General features: G+C 34.3%; 1 protein-coding gene across 2 annotated transcripts; it reads right to left on the reverse strand.

Moving 5' to 3' along the window:
* Window positions 1-496: 496 nt before the first annotated feature.
* LOC143253815 (alpha-1A adrenergic receptor-like) lies at window positions 497-19,974 on the reverse strand. 2 transcript variants are annotated; one of them, XM_076508220.1, is made up of 2 exons: window positions 15,168-19,974; window positions 497-1,894 (listed from the first exon to the last, which is right to left on the reverse strand). In XM_076508220.1, exons 1-2 carry the CDS (start codon window positions 16,231-16,233, stop codon window positions 1,575-1,577), a joined length of 1,386 nt encoding a protein of 461 aa, XP_076364335.1. In that variant the 5' UTR covers window positions 16,234-19,974; the 3' UTR covers window positions 497-1,574. The 2 variants fall into 2 exon arrangements, with proteins under 2 accessions (XP_076364335.1, XP_076364336.1); XM_076508221.1 differs by lacking the exon at window positions 497-1,894 and adding an exon at window positions 13,824-14,182.
* Window positions 19,975-20,210: the final 236 nt, after the last annotated feature.

The following is a 20,210-nucleotide window of genomic DNA, read 5'->3' on the forward strand; positions in this document are numbered from 1 at the left end:
ACATCATACCAACTGTGAGATTGACAACCTAATGGTATTGTTACCAACTACATCATACCAACTGTGAGATTGACAACCCAATGGTATCATTACCAACTACATCATACCAACTGTGAGATTGACAACCTAATGGTATCATTACCAACTACATCATACCAACTGTGAGATTGACAACCTAATGGTATTGTTACCAACTACATCATACCAACTGTGAGATTTGTATCATTACCAACTACATCATACCAACTGTGAGATTGACAACCCAGTGGTATCATTACCAACTACATCATACCAACTGTGAGATTGACAACCCAGTGGTATCATTACCAACTACATCATACCAACTGTGAGATTGACAACCCAGTGGTATCATTACCAACTACATCATACCAACTGTGATATTGACAACCTAATGGTATTGTTACCAACTACATCATACCAACTGTGAGATTGACAACCCAGTGGTATCATTACCAACTACATCATACCAACTGTGAGATTGAGAACCCAGTGGTATCATTACCAACTACATCATACCAACTGTGAGATTGACAACCTAATGGTATTGTTACCAACTACATAATACCAACTGTGAGATTGACAACCCAATGGTATCATTACCAACTACATCATACCAACTGTGAGATTGACAACCTAATGGTATTGTTACCAACTACATAATACCAACTGTGAGATTGACAACCCAGTGGTATCATTACCAACTACATCATACCAACTGTGATATTGACAACCTAATGGTATTGTTACCAACTACATCATACCAACTGTGAGATTGACAACCCAGTGGTATCATTACCAACTACATCATACCAACTGTTAGATTGACAACCTAGTGGTATCATTACCAACTACATCATACCAACTGTGAGATTGACAACTTAGTGGTATCTTTACCAATTGAACATACCATGTTCACATGCACACCCAAGTGGTGATTTTATGACTTTTCTTTGTGTCAGTGCATCTATTAATTTACAATTAACTGCACCTATAACAAAAGTCAAATCGAGTTTTTACTTCTGTTGATTTAATCATATTACTTCATAGATCAAAAGTAAAAACTAGTAACAAGAAATTCACTTCTATTAACATAGTACGATCCTTCGTCTTTAGGCCTAAAATACCACCGGTTCTTATTCGCCATACACGGGTGTATTTAATCACCAGGATATAACTGGATATCCTGTGAAAAGGCTGTCTTTCGAGGAAACATAAGCAATTATTTCACACTTTTTAAACATTTCGAGAAGGAACATTTAACGAGTTTGGAACAGAAATTTCGTACGAACAACCGTTGGAATATAGTTTCGAAGCGTTTTATTCTAACTGTCAGGTCTTGCAAGTAAAACTGGAAACAATTTTATTCGACGTTTGACTGAGAATTACGAATGATATCAAAATGTTTATTACTATTCATCCAACATAAATATTGATAACAGAGTTAACAGTTTCTTTCCGCGTTCAAGACAGCCTCTCGGTAGTTTCTATGGAACTAGGCCTACTGGAGCTAAGACAGCCTCTCGGACTTTTATATCGAACTAGGCCTACTAGAGCTAAGACAGACTCTCGGAAATTTTTCTGGAACTACGCCTACTGGAGCTATGAATGACAGGAGGACCAGAGTCCGAACTCCTGCCATTTTCTGCAGGATGACTGGTTCGTAAACTCAGTATAACCGTATTCTTGGTACATCTCCTGTAATCACTCCGGGTTTGACGAGTCCATCGGCATTGGAGGATGTCCCCGAAGGCCCGTTGAAAATCCCTACTTGACCGCGCATAAATAATTGGGTTTAGACAGCTGTTGAAATAACCAATCCAGAAGACAATGTCGAAGAGAAGTTTGGGAACTTGGCACTGCTCACAGAGGGCGCCTGGATGGACAAGAAGCAAGTAAGAATATTAAAGAAATAAAATCTTTATTTATAGAACTTTTTTTTCAGTTAGATGTGTTTATATGATTTATGACAATTGTAATTATATATTATATGTAACTAATACACACCTGCGCTTAGATATGGTCTGTAAAGTTACGTATCATATCTAAATACTCAATTATGTGTTGAAATGTTCGAGACAAACAAATTAATCTCTCTAAAACAACCATGAACATGTAAAATGTTTATTAGTCAGCATTTGGATCAACTAGATCTGACTGAAGAAATACAAGTTGTTTATTAACTAATGTTTGAATCTGCTAGATCTAACTGAACAAATACAAGTTGTTTATTAACTAATCTTTGTATCATCCAGATCTGACAGAACAAATACAAGTATTGTTTATTGATAAGTGTTTAGATCAACCAGATCTGACTGAACAAACACAAATTGCTTATTACCTAATCTCTGTATCATCCAGATCTGACAGAACAAATACAAGTTGTTTATTGATTAATGTTTAGATCAACTAGATCTGACTGAACAAATACAAGTTGTTTATTAACCAATGTTTGGATTACCTAGATCTGACTGAACAAATACAAGTTGTTTATTAACAGTCTCAAATATTATAACAATTGAAATAAAAACAAGTAAAAATAAATAAATGTCAAAAACGTTTATAACCTTATTAGGATAAAATTTTTGTTTTTTTAAAGTTATAGGTTAATAACCATAAACCAAAGTGTTTATAGCATAAGAACCATAAATAAAAAATGTTTTAGCTTAATAACCATAGACCAAAGGGTTGATAACAAAAGAACCATAAATCAAAGTTATTATAGTCTAAGAACCATAAACCAAACATGTTATTGTCTGAAAAACAAAGGTGTTGTAGTTTGAAAACCATAAACGATAAATACATAAACAGCTGTAAACAGCAACAACATTGAACCTTAAGGATAATAAACATTAAACCTAAAACATGACTGTAGTTTTACTAATATGATAAAGAAAGATGTATAATAATGTAATATCTTGAAGAAACTTAACATTGCTATCTTTCAAGACAGTCTTAAGGAAAAGCGTGTAATGTATTGATTTCATTTGAACACATTATATCTCCTTTATATCGAACAGTAAACAAAACCAGTTAGCGAAAACTTTCACTTAAAGTAGCGCTTTCAGGAAATCAGAAAGAAAGGACGTTATAGAGGCTGAAATGTTTATTTATTAACATAGTGTTTTATACTGTGGTTTACGGTTATTGCAATCTACAAAATAGTACATTTACTTATTCACTTGCCTAAATCTATTTATCCATCCATCAATAATATGTTTTTTTAATTCTAACCTTATCTATCTATAATTAATACAACAATACAATCAATTGTGTCTACGTATAAATAAACGAATTCATTCGTGGTTGATTAGCCAAAAAACCACGTGTGTTTAAATAATCACATTTATAAATATATAATGCACTGTTAGCGAGAGTAGCTTGTTGCGTGAATAGGGAACATCATGTGATTTTTCTAGTAATGTACTTGGACTTTTAATTACTAGTGGCGGAAAGTTTTATCTTTCTCAACAGTCGCTAGGGAAAGATGAGTAACAATTATATTTTGACGTTTCAGTTGGTTGTAGTTCTAGATAAATGTGAACTGTACAGATACCGAAACGTTAGAATAAACGTTTCTTTGTTTATTTTTGTTTTGGTTTCATTTCGAGCTATTGATATACAAACATAGTTATCCTAATAACTGTCACTTTAGGGTAAATTTATTAATTTAAATAGACCAAACAGGTAAGGTAAGAATGGTAGTGACCGTCGAAAGCATTCTTACTCAGAAGGAATTATAACTAAATTTACTCTTCCTTCGTGGTGGTCAATCGCACCAAACATGCTTGTCGTTCAGTAGTGGTGGCGTTATAATGTATGAGTAAATCCCACTATTGTTGATAAAAGAGTAGCCCTAGAGTTGGCGGTGAGTGGTAATGACTAGCTGATTTCCTTCTAGTCTTACACTGCTAAATTAGAGAAGACAACTCTCGTGTAGATTTGCTCGAAATTAACAAAAAGAAACAAATAAACCCTTCATTCGTGAAACAGGACTGTTTAATTCATTGTGAAGGGGGATTGATTTGGTGGTTTGTTTGTTTGTTTTTTGAATTTCGCGCAAAGCTACTCGAGGGCTATCTGCGCTAGCCATCCCTAGCTAGCTAATCATTACCATCCACCGCCAACTCTTGGACTACTCTTTTACCAACGCATAGTGGGATTGACCGTCACATTATAACGCCCACGTGGCTGAAAAGGCAAGCATGTTTGGTGCGACCGGGATTTGAACCCATGACCCACATATTACGAGTCGAACGCCTTAACCCACTTAGCCATGCCAGGCCATGATTTGTTGGAGAAGAGAGTTAATAAATATACTTTTTAAGTAAAATTATTTTCAAAGTCTATAGCAGAGACTGCACAAGTCATATTTACTGTAAGACTTTATCTCCCTCTATGGTTGATCGATTAGTTTCATCTAAATATCTTTACCCTCTACAGAAGGAGAATGAGGGAGAAGTGGGTGTCGTTAAAACGTTATACGGAAACAACTTAAAGGAAATTTCTGATTCGAAAGGATTTTGTAAATGCAATTCAACATTCTCCTTCAAGTAAAATAGATCACCCTAGAATAAATCTACAACGTGCGCAAAAGCCTCCTTTAACCCACATGTTCAGAGAAGGCCAGGTGAGAACCATTTTCCCAGAAGCCTCGAGTTAGTGGTGATTTTGTTTCTCTTTTATTTATTGTAATTGAAGTGATATTTGACTACCGAAACATTGTCTTATCTCACTCACCACCTGATGAAACCACATAGTTTTCTGAAGATATGGTTAGGTTTGTTTTCATTTATGAATTTCAGTCTGTTTTGTAGTTTATGTGTGTTTGTAAACTGTGTGGATAATAAGAGCTAATTAGTGGTATGTTGTGAGCAATTATCCATTCTGCTTTTCCCTATAAGTTGTTTCATTAAATCTTATCAATTAGATTATTTCAAATTCATTGCAATAATTTACTCAATCAATTTCTACACTTATGGATATTTTGCATTATTAGTTTAGTGTATAAATGTAGGGCTAACTTTCATCTCCTAAACTGGACGAACATCGTGAAACATTATTGGGATTAAGGCCAAAAATGTTAAAAGTTAAGGGTCTTTTAATGATAGTGATAAGTTATGCTCATGTTATATGTATAAATTTATAAAATTAAGTACTTCTAATCAACCACACGACATAGTATCTGTAATCTGTCCTACAAAGTTATTTTGGCATTATGTAAGTTTTCAAATCATCCTTTTTTGGACAGAATTGGCTCCATCTATTTCTAAGTTAGTTTTACAATTTGATTTACTTTTGATTAGAGTTTGTTATCCACTGATACCAGTTCTATTAATGAATAAATTGCTAGTGAGAAGAAGTGTTTTTTGAAACCACCGAAAGATTGTGCTTAAGCAGTTTTTAAACTTACAACTTGGAAAGAATGGATTACCGAACGGGAATAAATCTGATTCCATTTTGATGGAGATGTTTACCTAATCACTTGTTTCTTTATCAATAAATTGGCTAAAAGAATCATTCTTCAACAAAGTTTGCAGAATGTATCTCAGAACGGCTGGTATGGGTATTAACACTTTTATTGATAAGGAAAGAATAGCGTTTTTGACCTTCCTAAGCCATCTTAACCTGAAGATGGCCTAGAAAAGTCCAAACGTTGTTCTCTCCTTATCAATAAAAGTGTTAATACCCGTAACAGCCGTTCTGAGATACATTTTTATTTCAAGTGGGTTTCTCGTCATCAAGAAAGTTTGGAGAGAAAAGTGGGCGTGTGCATCTGTGACGTACTTTGTCCACTATTATACAGTGAACTACAATAAATCTGTGTGAGATAAAAATAACATATGTAACATCTTAGAAAATGTAAATATTTCTGTAGAACGAATCTCAGAAATCCCCTGGTGGTACAGTGGTAAATCTTTGTATTTACAACGTTAAATTTTAATGGCTCGACTTCCCTCGGTGGGGTCCAGCATGGCCAGGTGAGCTAAAGCGTTTGACTCCTAATCCGAGGATTGCGGGTTCGAATCCCCATCACACCAAACGTTCTCGCCCTTTCAGCCGTGGTGGCATTATAATGTGATGGTCAATCCCACTATTCGTTGGTAAACGAGTAGCCCAAGAGTTGTTTGTGGATGGTGATGACTAGTTACCTTCCCTCTAGACTTATACTGCTAAAAAGATAGTTCGATGTGGCTTTGCTATAATAAAACAGACACATGCATAAAATCCTTTATTCTAAATACAAAAAAAAATGTTGGTTTTGTTGTTTTTATATCAAACTACCGGTGTATTTTCTTTGTTGCTGTTTTTCTATCGGAGAATGTTTCAGAATATTCTGAACTATGTTAATTATTTTAAGTAGATGACTTTACTCACTTCTAACCCTAATGGCTTAAATTACTTTGGATATTTGAATAACGTGTCGTCATACTGTCAAAACTAATTACTTACAATTGTTCAAGGGACCAACTGGTAAATTAATTTTGGAATTTTTATTCTTCTCTGTGAAAGCTCAGAGAAGAAAAGAAACAATTCACGAATGACGTAGAGACCTAATCTGTTCTTTGAGAGTAGCAAATCGAAAGAACAGACTAGTTCTCTACGTTATTTATGTATTGTTTCTTTTCTACCACGTCAGGTGGCTTAGCGCTAAATCTCCACGTTTACGACGGTAAAATTTAGGTTTCGATACTTGTGGTGGGCAGTGTACAGGTAACACGTTGTGTAGTTTTGTGCTTAACAGCAAACAAACAAACAAACTTTTCCTCTCTGCAATTACACATTTTAGAGAGGGAAAGGAAAATTCGCAATAAATTTCTAAACTAATTTGTCTTATGTTGACGCTCGAAACGATAGGTGCGTCAAGAAGTAATGTTTGAAGTTGACTTTAACATTCTTCAGTACAAAGGTTAAAGGTTAAGATATTGATTAATAAAAAAAAAAGGAAAACGTGCATGACGGGAAAAATGTAGCTCTTTGTGAAATATATTTTCTTGCTATAACAACATACGGTGATAAGAAGTAATAAGTGCATTAGAATATATCCCGTTCCTTTAGGAAAATATTGGTCAAAAAGTAAACAAGGCTTAAGACATCTTACAGGAGAATTTATAGCACCACAAACTATACTGTTTTATGCGACATTGCAAAAGCCCTGAAGCACTCACTGTTGGGCCAGCCAATAGATGGCGAAGGCTTGTTTTTTGTCTTACAGCACTCTTGCGTGTTTCAGACAAGTTGTGTGGTTTGGTCATCGGTGGTTTCAAGTTTATAGGTTATATTCACCTCTTGAATCACGTTTCGCCTGCAGCAGCGTCGTGATTCGTTGGAGTGGAGGGGTGGGTGTCAGAAAATGAACAAGGATTTTAAAAAGTGTAGAATACAGCATAGAGGAGATTCATCTTGACTTATAAATGTTGATAATAAATGGATGTTATATGGCCTGGAGAAACTCGGTTTCTGTTTTACACCACAGATTACTGTCAGTTTAAACCTGTATTATCTGTGTCCAGTTCTTCTTTCAGCTTGTTACGTATTGGCGGCTATTTGGTTCTTCATATATAAAGTTATTTCATCCTAGATGTCGCCCAGAAATCTTCAAGAGCTTGTCTAGTTGGGCCAGCCGGCTGAAATAGGGAACATAATCATTGGTGGAATTCGAATCCACGACTCTAAGATTGCAATTCAAGCCCTCCAACCATCAGACCGTGCCAGAAGTTAAAAATATAATGCACACCTCTGACCAATAATAAACGGCTATGGACAAAAATGAAGTTCATTAAATAATCTGTAATGGTAATTCGTATTTTTACTTCAAGTGGGTTTCTCGTCATTGTAAGTAACTCGCATTTCATTCTTTATAACGATGGTGCGAGTTCAGATGGTCCGAAACAGAAACTGAAAACAAAAGAACTACTGTCAGAAAGCCCTCCAGTGGCTCAGCGGTATGTCTGCGAACTTACAACGCTAAAATCCGGGTTTCGATACCCGTGGTGGGCAGAGCACAGATAGTCCGTTGTGTAGCTTTGTGCTTAATTCAAAACAATAACAGTAACTGTCAGAAAGTTTGTTTAAAACTGTGACTAGTATCAAAAAGTTTGAAAGTATGGCTACTGTCAGACAGTTTGTTTAAAAGTGTGACCACTGTCAGACAGTTTGTTTAAAACTGTAACTAGTGTCAAACAATTTGTTTAAAGTTGTGACAAGTGTTAGACAATTTGTTGAAAATTGTGACTACTGTCAAAAAGTTTGTTTAAAAGTGTTCTGTCAGAAAGTGAAAGTATGGCTATTGTCAGATAATTTGTTTAAAACTGTGACTACTGTCAGAAAGTTTGTTTAAAAGTTTGACTACTGTCAGACAGTTTGTCTAAAAGTGTGACTAGTGTCAGACAGTTTGCTTAAAACTGTAACTGCTATCAGTTTGTTTAAAAGTGACTACTGTCATACAGTTTGTTTGAAAGTGTGACTACTACCAGTTTTTTTAAAATTGTGACTACTGTCAGAAAGTTTGTTTAAAAGTGTGACTACTGTCAGAAAGTTTGTTTGAAAGTGTGGTTTCCACTTCCTACCCTTCTTATATTATTGTTTATAACGTTTGATTGGAGTACCTATTAACCGGCTACATGCTATCAGCACGATATAATGTTGTCCTAGAAGTTAGACTCCCTTAATACTGCCAGAGTCACAATGTCGCTATCTCTGTCGTAAATCGCCTCATCTCACGTCCTTCACTTGATACTTTCTTCTGGATGAAGCGTGCTTTTCCTTTGTGGTAATGACGGTTACTTTCAACCCGTCGACATCAACGAATCATTTGCCAGTTTGATTCTGTGTAGTCACACATTAGGGCGTCTCTATCTTAAGTGACTATGTGTCTATTTTTTTTTTTGTCTGATGACAGACAAGAAAACATCGTTAACTATTTGGAACTTTCATTTCGTTTGTTTTTCTTTTCTAACAAACCTTTTGTCTGTCTGTCCATTAGTGTTGCCTTAATTTCCCTACACACACTATGTTTCCACATCTGAGCCCGAAATTAATCGCGTTAGTTGCCTTGTGTTGATGTGAATTGACAAATAACGTGATAGTCAACTGAATAATGAACAACATGACGTTTTGAATTACAATCATTCAACCTTCAATTGCTCGTGCACTAGGTAAATAATCACATGACAGTTACACTGAAATGACTTATCTATAACTCACTATAAATGTATGCGATAAGTGAAAATTACTTATGTTAAACACGAAACTAAAAACTGTAAGCTAAGTATATGAAACGGTATATTAAAGACGACATAACTCCAGGATAAATAAATATGTATCAATACGTTTTAAGAAATGGAAAGACACTCCTGAACTTGAACCTAGGACTAATGTTCTATATTAATATATTTAGTTTCATTGATTCGTGTTATTAAATAGATATAGTAATAACAAATATATATATACATGTGTGTGAGTTTAGTTTGACTCTTGTGATTTCATTACACTAATATTTCTGCCATTACAAAGTTACAGACAGTAATCTGACCAGCTGACCTCTCTCTGGTCAATAATTCTAAATTAGAGATGCCTATGACTGAATCTCGGGGTCTTTGATCTGGCTACTTAGTTGAGCTCAGGTTGAAAACATCAAACATCAATAATTGAAAATAATTACGACAAAAAGGTTATACTGTTTAATTCTAATCGTTCAGACAAAGTATGGAAAAATATTGTTGATTTTGTTACTAAAAATGTTCAAATGTTTTAAAAATTGTCTTACGTTGTAATAGGGAAGTTTACTTTCGAATCGTTCTGCCAGGTTTAGTTCATCACTTCCGGTTTTGTTTGGACAGATAATAAACAGGCTCGGCATGGCCAGGTAGATTAAGGCGTTCAACTGGTGATCCGAGGTTTGCGGGTTCGAATCCCCGTCGCTCCAAACATGCTCGCCCTTTCAGCCGTGGGGCGTTATAATGTGTAGGTCAATCCCATTATTCGTTGGTAAAAAAGTAGCCCAAGAGTTGGAGGTGGGTGGTAATGACTAACTTCCTTCCCTCTAGTCTTACACTGCAAAATTAGGGATGACTAGCGCAGATAGCCCTCGTGTAGTTTTGCGCGAAATTAAAAAAAAACAAACAAACATATAATAAACAAATACCTTCCGAAGGACTCTATGAATTACGTTCTTGTCGTCAATAGTCCTTTGAGTATTTCTTGTCTTGTGTCTGGTGGTAGGACATCGAACAGAGCTACTCGATGGATATGTACGCTAGCTGTCCCTAGTTATGAAGTGACAGACTAGAAGGAAGGCGCCTGTTGCCATACTTTGCCAGAACGAATAATGAGATTTGCTCGTAACTCTTATAACGCACCAGCGACTCAGAGAATGGGACACATGGTTTTGCTTTGTCTTGCGCTAACGGGACGCGAACCATAGATATTGATCTCTACGTCTGTCATGATAACTGTCTCCATATCATTATTTATAATGTATTTCGGTATTAACGTTAACGAACAGTAAACCGATATACCGTAAGATACTACCTTCTTTATGAGCAGCTAGTAGAAACGAAATGTTACTTTTGATGTCAAGGTTGTTGAATTATGTGGAATTAACACGCTATAATACTTGAAATAAGTTAAAAATTCGCCTTGTATTAAGAGAAGTAAATATATAGTTTTTAAAACACTTCTACTGAATTTGTTCATTTAGAAAATACATATTGGTCCCAAAACAAAGTTCTGTTTGTTTTAGAGTGCACAATGCGGGCTATTTTCAACGCATTCACCGCAGGTACTTAGCTCCGAATTTTAACATTATAAGCTCTTAAGTATTAATGCTGACTGAGCCACTCAAAGTGGGTGTTTATTTATAGACTTGTTATAAAGCACACAACTAAACGATAGGTATTGAAGTCTGACTTTTAGCGTTGTAAGACCATGACTCAACGTTGAGATGTGGGAAGGGGAAAATGAATCCTGTACAAGGCTTTGGTTGTTACGGATAAGGAAAACAAAAACCAACAAAAACAAAATCGTTTTTATTTTGTTGTGTGTCTGTGTTTTCTTATAGCAAAGCCACTGCGGGCTATCTGCTGAGCCCACCGAGGGGAATCAAACCCCTGATTTTAGCGTTGTAAATCCGTAGATTTACTGCTGTACTAGCGGGGGCCTTTTGTTTTGTTAAACTTGGATGAGAGAATCTCCCTCAATATCAAATATCCTAACCCTTGGGGTAAAGAAGAAATAAGCGGCATTCGTCACTTTGAAATAAATATATTTAAAAAAAAATTCTTAACGTGTTTTAATGCTGCTAATGACTCGATTCTGGTTCAAAAGTTGCGATTTTTTTCTTTTCGAAAAGAAGAAAAAAATTGTAAAAGTTTGATAGACGAAGTGTAAATGTCTCGCCCAAAAAAAATAAGAAAAGTGTTCTGGAAACAGCTGGATGGAAGACAAAACTTGACAATTTTCGAAAGAAGCAAACGTAAACCGCCATTAGTTAAGCCTTAAAAATATGATATCGAATTTGTTTTTCAAGGAAGTTTCTCAGAGAGGAAGAAATAATTCGGATACTACGCGTTGTTCACTGACGAATCCAGAATGAAAGAAAAATGTAAAACAGATAAAATAATAGTGTTTAAATGTTACTTCATTGTGTTGTTTGTTTTTATTCATATTTTTGAATTTTGCGAAAGCAACACGAGGGTTGTCTGCGCAAGCTGTCCCTAGTTTAGCAGTGTAAGACTAGAGGGAAGGAGCTAGTCATCACCACCCACCACCAACTCTTGGGCTACTAACGAATAGTGGGATTAACCGTCATATTATAACGTCCCCACGGCTAAAAGGGAGCATGTTTGGTATGACAGGGATTCGAACCCTCTATCCTCAGATTAGGAGTCGGGTGGCTTAACTATCTGGCCATGCCGGGCTTACATAAGTATGTGTTTTCTTATTGCAAAGCCGCACTGGGCTATCTGCTGAGTCCACCGAGGGGGAGCAAACCCCTGATTTTAACATTGTAAATCAGTAGACTTACCGCTGTACTAACGGGGGACCCTACTTTAGTGTAAAGCCACATGATTTAACTGGCGTTCTACGCGAAATTTCGACCTTTCATCTTTACCCTATTTTAAATATTTGGTAGAATTTGAGGTTAGAGCCTCTTGTTATATACATTATGTATTTCAATGTTTCAAAGGGTTTTTTGGGGGGAGACAAAATTTGTTTTTTTCTTTTGAATACAAAAGTCATGTTTCACCCGAAGCTGTTCGGTTCATTTATTACGTCATATTACGAGAAGTGCTACCTCTCTGTAATTAAGACAGACCATATTTTCTCAAAAATGGTTTCCAAATAATGACGAAACGCGAGTGGAATATTCCAGCTCATCTTTTAAGCGTCCATTCAAACAAAATTAACACAGAAGATAAGTGAGAGAAGATATGAAACATTACACTTATTTTATAAGTACAACGTTTGTGTTGTCTTTTTCTCACCACAGTGAACTTATATTTATACAGGGATCGAAGAACATGTAATATTGATGCTACCGGCTTACAACAATATAATACTAAGAAAACAGTGTATTGTTTTTACAGTAGGGATAGCTATTATTATTACTCATATGCAGGACTGATTGTCTGTCGTCGGTTTACGGTTTGTCCAAAGTGATGTAGAGAATGTGTTGAAAATTCCGTAAGCAATCAATAATTCCCGTCTTTAGACATGTTTTTCTTTCCATAAATAACGAAGAAGATGGAAAGAAAGAGAAAGAAGTTTCACGACAACTTATAGTGGAATACGATAAGTACAAAGACTTATATAAGGTAAGAAAACATATGACCTTCTGCAGCCTTTCGGATGTAATCTATGCATAAGCTCGTGTTCCAAGTGACTTCAACACGTATCAAACATTCCGTTATTAGTTAACTGGCTGTTTATTGTTAAGCTCAAAGTCACACAATCGGCTATCTGTTCTCTGCCCGTTACAGGTATCGAAACCAGATTTTTAGCGTTGTAAGCCTTTATACGTACCGTTGAGTCACTGAGGACGTGGGCAAATGAACTAGATGCACTCTGTTCACCATGTGGATCGAAACTAGAATTTTAACGTTATTAGCCTAGAATATTACCGCGGAGTCGGGCAAGGGGGCTGTTATTAAAGTCTTGTGCAAGATATGTAATTCAATATTTATTGGTTAAATCTGTTGTCAGGATTTACAAAGTGCTGCACTTGTTTGTACGTTTAGTGAGACTTCTCTTTGACTCTTCTCTCCCTCCCAACATACACATAACAAAAGCGTAATCTTTCCGTCGGTACAAATAGTGAAACTTTGGCATCTTTTTACAACCACTTTAAAGTGTTCTCTTCTGGAGAATTAGCGGTAAGTTTACCAACTTCTAGCAACAAAAAATCCAGGGTTCGATTCCTCACAGTATACAGATAGCCAAGTGTGTGTGTGTATGGCTTTGCACTAAAATAAATAAACACAAAAGTAAGCAAAGAGATCCTTTCTAGGAGTTGAGACTGCCATTAAAGAAAAAAAGATTTATTCTTAGCGGTTAGGAATTTTTTTGGCACAACCAACATGAACGAATGCACTTATAATGCAGTAAAGTTTCAAATTGAGGGGGGTTAACTTATTGAATCATATATTGGGCATATCTTAGTTGTTGGATTGCTTAAAATTTAAGTCTATTATTATCGCAAAATACATCTCTGTCGTCTTAAAATATGCTAAGTTTAGTTTAACAGACTATGGGAAATGAAAATCTTCACCATTGTAAGATATATTAAGCCTATTTTGGTTACGTGAAAAATTATAACAGAACACATGACTAGGTTAAAAAACTAGATGCACTTCTGCAGGGTTTCCGAAAGGGGTCTGTTCCGAGAGCAAATAAAACTAAATTTGAGAGTTACAAATATTTTTATTTCTTGCTTTTGAAATTCATATGTAACACTATATTGTAGTCTACAGAGTGCATAATTCTTCTTGTGATTCATGGTATGCGCACGTTTTACTGACATCATGACACTATAAAGAGCAACGTTCAGCGTCCCTCATGTGACATAGTTTTACAGTCTACTGACTGACTGACAGACAACACACTATTGTATAGTGGTGTGAGTGAATAAAACAGGTGATCCCTCCAAGCGTCCTTTGGCCCCCTTTTGGAGAAATGAATTAAATTCTTATATTTCATCGGAAACAATGTCATTACTATCATATTGTAAGGTTAACAACAATTACAAACTCAACTATACTTTAATGCTATAATTGTTACTCACAAAATTGTCACGATGACAGTTTCTATTGGCTTAAACGTCTCAGTTTGACGTGTTTAAAAATTCAACTGTTAAACTTCAATCAATCAGTGAGATTGCGATCCCTTGACATCACCAACAGTTGTTACAAATCTCGTCTGCATAGATCTTAAAACGATATTTAGGAACCAATTATCTTAAGACACTTCGGCTTAGAACAGTAGAAAACTTTGCATTTATTTCATAAACTAAAATGCTAATGTAAATTTAGAGGATCTTAAGTTGAAGCTTAACCACATATAAACATTTTCATATATATGTAAGATCTTACTCGTTACAGTAGTAACGATAAGAGTAAGATGTTTCTTAGTCGACTCCCTGAAATTTGTTTATGTGTATTTTTATTTTGGCATCGTAAACTTAAAACAAATCTATTTTCGATAATTATAAAAACAGTAAAATTTACAATATTTAGTTTTTACTTCAGCTAGATTTAGCAATATTTAAATATTAGTTTTGATACGCTTAGCAATATTTAGATATCAGTTTTGGTGGCGGAGCAATATTTAGTTTTTACTTCAGCTGGATTTAGCAATGTTTAGACATTAGTTTTGTTAGCGTTAGCAATATTTAGTTTTAAATAGAGTTAGGGTTAGCAAAATGTGGTTTTAAAGTGAGTTAGGGTAAGCAATATTTGGTTTTAAATTGAGTTAGGGTTAGCAACATTTGGTTTTAAATTGAGTTAGGGTTAGCAATACTTATTCTTCACTTCCGTTAGACTTCTTAATACCTAGTTTTAGTTCAGTTAATATTACCAATATTTAGGTTTGAGTGCTCGTATGGTTAGCAATGCTCATATTTTAGTTCATTTCAGATTAGCAAGACTTACTTAGAGGAAGCAAGAAGAAAAATGGGAACCAACACAAGATGAAGACACCCACAACGATACCCAAAGTCTTGGCTGCTTTTTTCTGTCGTCTAAATTTTCCCAGACGTCCTTGATGTCCTCCGACCAAATGACGTTGAGAGATAGAATCGCTGTAGTCTTCTGTCAGTCTTCTGGATTGTAACGACGTCGCAGCGTACTGGGTGCCCGTGTGCACCCTAAGTGTAATTTCTTCCGAGCTGTTGTTTCCAGACGAACGGACCCGCCGCACACCGGTTTCTAAAAACTTAGTTTGTTTCGCTGCAGCCTTGTAGATTTTGAAGTAGACGAACAGAATGACAGTGAGAGGAATATAAAACGAAAACGCTACAGAGAAAAGCACGTAATCTTTGTCTTTATTAACCTCACAAATTACTGGATCAGAGGGAGGCGGCTCTCGCCATCCTAACAGAGGCCCTACGGAGATAGACAGGGACAAAGCCCATACGGCGAAGCAAGCAACGATGGCCCTTCTCCTTGTCACGATGGTGGAGTAGGTAAGTGGTTGTGTAACACCAATATAACGCTCTGTACTAATAACACAAAGACTAACAATGGATGCTGTGCAACACAGAACGTCCGTGGCGGCCCACACGGTGCAAAACTCTTCCCCAAAATGCCACTGTTTCAGAAGCTCCAGAGACGCTGAAAAGGGAAGAACGGTTAGTCCTAGCAACAGATCTGCTACAGCCAGGTTAACTACAAGATAGTTGGTAGCAGTGCGAAGATGGGAGAAGATGAATACGGCCATCAGCACGAGCATATTACCACACACAGTCAACAGGATGAAGACGGCTAACAGGGTTCCCTTTAAAATCAGAAGAAGGACATCCTCGGCTGAATGTATGTCCGTCATGTTTACATTATGCACGGGATCACGAACTGTCGCGTTCTCTTCTAAAACGACTATTACTTCCAAAGAGCCGTTGTTTGCCATGAATTCCAATTTAAGAAATCGATATTTCAGAAGTTCTTTTGATGTGCAGTTAAAAAAATTTTTGAACAAGAGAGCGTCACGCAAAATGGTCATATATTTCTTTTATTCAAACAGAGATGTTTAACTAGTTCTTCGCTTTCTGTTTAGTGGGAATTCCACGTCCGTCTCTTCTCACCTTACAAACACTCCTATCTTTGTATTTCGAAGATAACTAATCGTAAAGCTTCTAACACAACCAGCAAAATCAAGGTTATTTATATTGAATATTTATGACCTGAAAGAAATACCACAGATAGGTTATTATGTATTATCTAAAACAGACATCATAACTAGGTTAATAAGTATTTCATGAAAGAGATATTAGAAATAGATTAATGTGTATTATACAAAACAGACATCACATCTAGGTTAATATATGTTGTATAAAACAGACATTGTAACTAGATTAATGTATATACCTAAAAAAGACATAACAACTGGGTTAATATGTATTACATGAAAGAGACATCATAACTTGTTTAATATGAATTATATAAAACAGGCCTCATAACTTGGTTAAAATGGTTATATAAAACAGACACGACAAGTAAATTAATAGGTATTATATAAAATAAACATCATAACTACGTTGATATGTATTATATAAAAAGGACTTCACAACAAGGTTAATAGGACTATCTAAAATAGACTTCACCACTAAATTAATATGTAGTGTATAAAACAGACATCACAAAGGGGAATATGATTATATAAAACAGATATCGCAGCTAAGTTAATATGTACTGAATAGAAAAGATAACAGAACTAGGTTAATGTGTATTATAGAGAACAGTTATCACAACTAGGTTATTATGTATTGTATATAAAAAAAGACATCACAACAAGGTTAATATGTACTGTACAAAAACGATATGAGAACTAGGTTAATATGTGCTATATAAAATATACATCACAAATATGTTAATATGGTTATCTAAAGCAGATATCACAACTAGGTTAATATGTATTATATAAAAGAGACGCCACAAGTAGGTTAATATGCATACCTAAAATAGACGTAAGAACAGTGTTAATATGTATTACGTAAAATAGACCTCATAACTATATTAATATGTATATCTAAAATAGGCATCACAGCTAGGTTAATATGGATTATGTAAAACGGACATCAGAACTAGGTTAATACGTATATCTTAGACAGACATTACAACTAGGTTAATATGTATTATATAAAAAAGACACCACCACTAGGTCAATACGAATTGTATAAAACAGACATCAGAACTAGGCTAATATGTATTATATAAAGCAGACATCACAACTGGGTTAATATGTATTATATAAAACGGACATCAGAACTAGGTTAATACTTATATCTAAAACAGACACTAAAACTAGTTTAATATATTTATCTAAAACAAACACCACAACTAGTTTAATATATTTATCTAAACCAAACACCACAACTAGTTTAATATATTTATCTAAAACAAGCACCACAACTAGTTTAATAAGTGCTATATAAAGAGGCACAACAACTAGGTTAATATGTAGAATATAAAACACACATTTCAACTAGATTAATATGTATTATATAAAGCAGACATCACAACTCGGTTAATATGTATTATATAAAACGGACATCAGAACTAGGTTAATACTTATATCTAAAACAGACACTAAAACTAGTTTAATATATTTATCTAAACCAAACACCACAACTAGTTTAATATGTGCTATATAAAGAGGCACAACAACTAGGTTAATATGTAGAATATAAAACACACATCCCAACTAGGTTAATATGTAGAATATAAAACACACATTTCAACTAGATTAATATGTATTATATAAAGCAGACATCACAACTGGGTTAATATGTATTATATAAAAGAGACACCACCACTAGGTTAATATGTATTATATAAAAGAGACACCACCACTAGGTTAATATGTATTATATAAAACGGACATCAGAACTACGTTAATACTTATATCTAAAACAGACACTAAAACTAGTTTAATATATTTATCTAAAACAAACATCACAACTAGTTTAATATATTTATCTAAAACAAGCACCACAACTAGTTTAATAAGTGCTATATAAAGAGGCACAACAACTAGGTTAATATGTAGAATATAAAACACACATCCCAACTAGGTTAATATGCAGAATATAAAACACACATTTCAACTAGATTAATATGTATTATATAAAGAAGACACCACCACTAGGTTAATATAAATATAAAAAAATTATATGTAAATTAATATGCATTATATAAAATGGACATCAGAACTATGTTGATATGTATTATATAAAACGGACCCTATAACTTGGTTAATATGTATTATATAAAAGAGACTTCACAGGTTGGTTAATATGCATACCTAAAATAGACGTAACAACATTGTTAATATGTATTACGTAAAATAGACCTCACAACTAGATTAATATGTATATCTAAATTAAGCATTACAAGTAGGATAATGTGGATTATGTAAAATAGACATCATAAATATTAATCTAGTTCTCATGTCTCGTTTAGATAATCATATAAAACAGACATCACAGCTAGGTTAATATGTTTCGTATAAAAGAGACATCACAACTGGGTTGATATGTATCGCACAAAACATACATCACATCTAGGTTAATATTATTACATAAAAAGACATAACCACAAGGTTAATACGTATATTTAAGACAAACATCACAAGTAGGTTAATATGTATTTTATAAAACAAACACTACAATAAGTTTAACATGTATTATACAAAATAGATAGTACAACTATGATATTATATATCGTATAAAACAGAATCAGAACTAGGTTAATATGATTTTATAAAACAGTTATCGCAACTAAATTAATGTTTATATGAAACAGACATCAGAACTAGTTTTATATGTATTATATAAAACAGGTATCACAACAAGGTTAATATGAGTATTTAAAATATTTAAAATAGATATTACAAGTATATTAATATGTATTATATAAAACTGACATCATAACTAGTTTAATATGTATTGTACAAAACACATATCACAACTATATTAATATATATTATATGAAACAGACATCAGAACTTGGTTAATATGTATTATATAAAACAGCCACCACAGCTAGGTTAATATTTATTGTGTAAAACAGACATCACAACTACGTTAATATGTATTGTATAAAACAGCCACCACAGCTAGGTTAATGTGTATTATGTAAAAGAGGCATCATAACTGACTTTGTTATGATTGTGTATAATGGACTGAATAGATTGTGATGATATTTGGTAAATATCTACGATACGATGAGACAAGAACAAAAACTAAGATTAAATTACGAATATTTTCGTTAACTTATACTTTCTTCTAGATTTATCTTAAAATTTAAATCAGAAGTATTGAAAGCGCGCGGTTTTCCGTTTCTTTCTTTTGTCTATTTTACTCGGTCTTTACCTGTTTCAGTTGGTTCAAAGGACAAATTTCTTATTTTTACTTTCTATAAAAATAAAATGTCGAGTTTTTTCTGACTGATTTTGAAGGTGTTCTTCAGTGATTCAATAGTAAATCGGATTGCTTTTAATGATAGTGTAACAAAGATATGTGTACCTCATAGCTTCATCTATAAAAAGTTATACGACGAAATTTATTATAGAAAATCTGAAGAAATATAAAAGTTTGGTGCTGATAAAAATTAAAAGTGGAAAGATATAAAATTTTCTGTATTGTGTTTTAGAATTTCCCTTAAATCTCTGCCTTGTTGACTCTCATCCTGGACTGTTGAATAAGATGAAAATCAGCTATTTTTGTCTAACCATATAATGAGGTTTTTCAGTCACTCACATGCAACGGGTCAAGAGCCATAAACCTTCGAATTCACTATTCGGCCATTATAATGAACCCCTGCAGCTCTTCGGATAAGATATTATAAAAGCCAAACTGAGCCTAAAAGCTTCAAATATAAAATTCTTGTAATGTGAGAAGTTATTTGAAATGTGTGTTTTAAATATCAATACCCACTAATTTCTCTCTTACTTTGTTATAGAGGGTTGAGAAGTGTTGT

The sequence above is a fragment of the Tachypleus tridentatus genome, chromosome 6 (genome assembly GCF_004210375.1).
Source record: "Tachypleus tridentatus isolate NWPU-2018 chromosome 6, ASM421037v1, whole genome shotgun sequence".
NCBI classification, from domain to species: domain Eukaryota; kingdom Metazoa; phylum Arthropoda; class Merostomata; order Xiphosura; family Limulidae; genus Tachypleus; species Tachypleus tridentatus.